We start from the raw sequence: 2,494 nt of genomic DNA, 5'->3' as shown, positions 1-2,494 counted from the left end.
CTCTTGACCTCGTGATCCACCTGCCTCGGCCTCCCAAAGTGCTGGGATTACAGGCTTGAGCCACCGTGCCCGGCGAAACCCCATCTTAAAAAAAAAAAAATTGGGGCCAGGTGTGGTGGCTCATGCCTACAGTCCCAGTGCTTTGGGAGGCCAATGCAGATGGATCACCTAAGATCAAGAGTTCAAGACCAGCCTGGCCAACAGGATGAAACCTCATCTTTACTAAAAATACAAAAATTACCCGGGTGTGTTGGCAGTCACCTGTAATCCCAGCTACTCAGAAGGCTGAGAAAGGAGAACCGCTTGAACCTGGGAGGCAGAGGTTGCAGTGAGCCAAGATCGAGCCACTGCACTCCAGCCTGGGCAACAGAGTAAGACTGTCTCAAAAAAATAAAATAAAATAAAGAAAGAAAGAATAAAAGAAAAGTTGCATTCCTCCCTGACTCTAAAATTCCTCTTAAAAGTTGAGTGTATTTTCTTCCCTGTTTTGAACCAGCCTTTCCCAAGACAGGCTTGCTTGCCAAGGTTCGCCGTGACCTTCAGTCTCTTCCTTTTGGTGTCTTGAACAGGGCAGTTCAGAGTGATAGGACCAGGACACCCCATCCTGGCTCTGGTCGGGGATGAAGCGGAATTGCCATGTCGCATATCTCCTGGGATGAATGCTACAGGCATGGAGGTGGGGTGGTACCGCTCCCCCTTCTCTAGGGTGGTTCATCTCTATAGAAATGGCAAGGATCAAGTTGGAGAGCAGGCACCTGAATATCGAGGTCGAACAGAGCTGCTGAAAGACGGTATTGGTGAGGGAAAGGTGACTCTCAAGATCCGGAATGTAAGGTTCCCAGATGAAGGAGGTTTCACCTGCTTCTTCCGAGATCATTCTTACCAAGAGGAGGCAGCAATACAATTGCAAGTGGAAGGTGAGTAGTGCCATATCATATTACGTATTAACTGTCGGGTGGCCAAGAACAGTTATTCTCCCAACTGAGATGATATCCCTCAACCCAGACATCTCACTCCTGGGAATGAATTCCATGGAAAAGTCCTCATCAATAAACAGAAACTCATATGCTTAGGGATGTCTGTTGCATCATTATTCAGAGTAGCAAGGAAATTGGGATCAAAGTTAATGCCTTTGAGTAGGTAAGTGACTGAATACATAATGATATCCATACTGTGAATGTTATGCAGGCATTAAAAAGATTCTTTTAGGCCAGGCGTGGTGGCTCACGCCTGTAATTCAAGCACTTGGGAGGTCAAGCCTGGTGGATCACCTGAGGTCGGGAGCTCAAGACCAGCCTGACCAACATGGTGAAACCCCATCTTAAAAATAAATAAATAAATAAAAATAAAAAGATTCTTTTAGCACTATGCCAGATGGTTTGGAGGCCTTCCATAAGGTATTGTTGAGTGATAAAAGCAAGCTGCAGAATGTAGGATCCAAAAACAAAACCCTAGGGCATGGTGGTTGGCCTCAAAGCTACTTGGGAGGCTCAAGTAGGAGGCTGGCTTGAACACAGGTGTTTGCAGTTACAGTGAGCTATGGCTGCAACACTGCACTCCAGCCGGGGTAACAGAGCAAGACCTTTACCCCCACTCACCATCCCCGCCTCTAAAAAAAACAAAAACATTAAAAAAAACTTTGTATTATTTGTGAGTACAGACACACATGCGCACGCGGTCCTAGTAAATAAGTAAAGCAAATGTCTAAATATAACTATAAAAAGAATGAGATGTCACCTTTAGGCTGTACCTCCACTGCTTTCATTCTGCATAATTTCATTTTCTCTTTCTTTTCTTTTTCCTTTTTTCTTCTTTTTTTTGAGACAGAGTCTTGCTCTGTCACCCAGCCTGGAGTGTAATAGCACGATCTCAGCTCACTGCAACCTTTGCCTCCCCGGTTCAGATGATTATCCTGCCTCAGTCTCCCAAGTAGCTGGGATTACAGGCGCCTGGCACCATGCCTAGCTGATTTTTCTATTTTTAGTAGAGACAGGGTTTCATCATGTTGGCCAGCCGCCTGCCTCAGACTCCCAGAGAGCTGGGATTACAGGCATAAGCACCATGCCTGGCCTCAGAATTTCATTTTCAACATGTTTTGTGTGATGGATGATTTTAGAGTTTATTTATTTTTTCCTCTATCTCAGGTTGATTAAGATGTGGACAAGGTGAAGCTGATGGAGGGGGAACTTTGAAAGTTAATTGTTAGGCTGGGTGTGGCGGCTCAAGCCTGTAATCCCAGCACTTTGGGAGGCTGAGACGGGCGGATCACAAGGTCAGGAGTTCAAGACCAGCCTGGCCAATATGGTGAAACCCCGTCTCTACTAAAATACAAAAATTAACCAGGGATGGTGGCACATGCCTTTAATCCCAGCTGCTAGGGAGGCTGAGACAGGAGAATTGCTTGAACCAGGATCCAGGAGGCGGAGGTTACGGTGAGCCGAGATCGCGCTACTGCACTCCAGCCTGGGCTACAGAGCAAAGCTCCATCAAAAAA

The 2,494-nt window shown here is 46.3% G+C and overlaps 1 protein-coding gene across 3 annotated transcripts in view; it reads left to right on the top strand.

The window, feature by feature from the left end:
• MOG (myelin oligodendrocyte glycoprotein) overlaps nt 1–2,494 on the top strand; it is a 16,498-nt gene that overhangs the window by 1,376 nt on the left and 12,628 nt on the right. For all 3 annotated transcript variants that reach the window (XM_017510479.2, XM_017510478.2, XM_017510477.2), the window contains exon 2: nt 570–917. In XM_017510479.2, coding sequence (XP_017365968.1) covers nt 570–917 — 348 coding nt within the window. The remainder of the gene's footprint in view (nt 1–569; nt 918–2,494) is intronic.

This window comes from Cebus imitator, unplaced genomic scaffold (genome assembly GCF_001604975.1).
Source record: "Cebus imitator isolate Cc_AM_T3 unplaced genomic scaffold, Cebus_imitator-1.0 Scaffold440, whole genome shotgun sequence".
Taxonomy (NCBI): Eukaryota; Metazoa; Chordata; class Mammalia; order Primates; family Cebidae; genus Cebus; species Cebus imitator.
The sequence above is the reverse complement of the archived record's forward strand: the minus strand, read 5'-3'. Positions and strand labels throughout refer to the sequence as shown.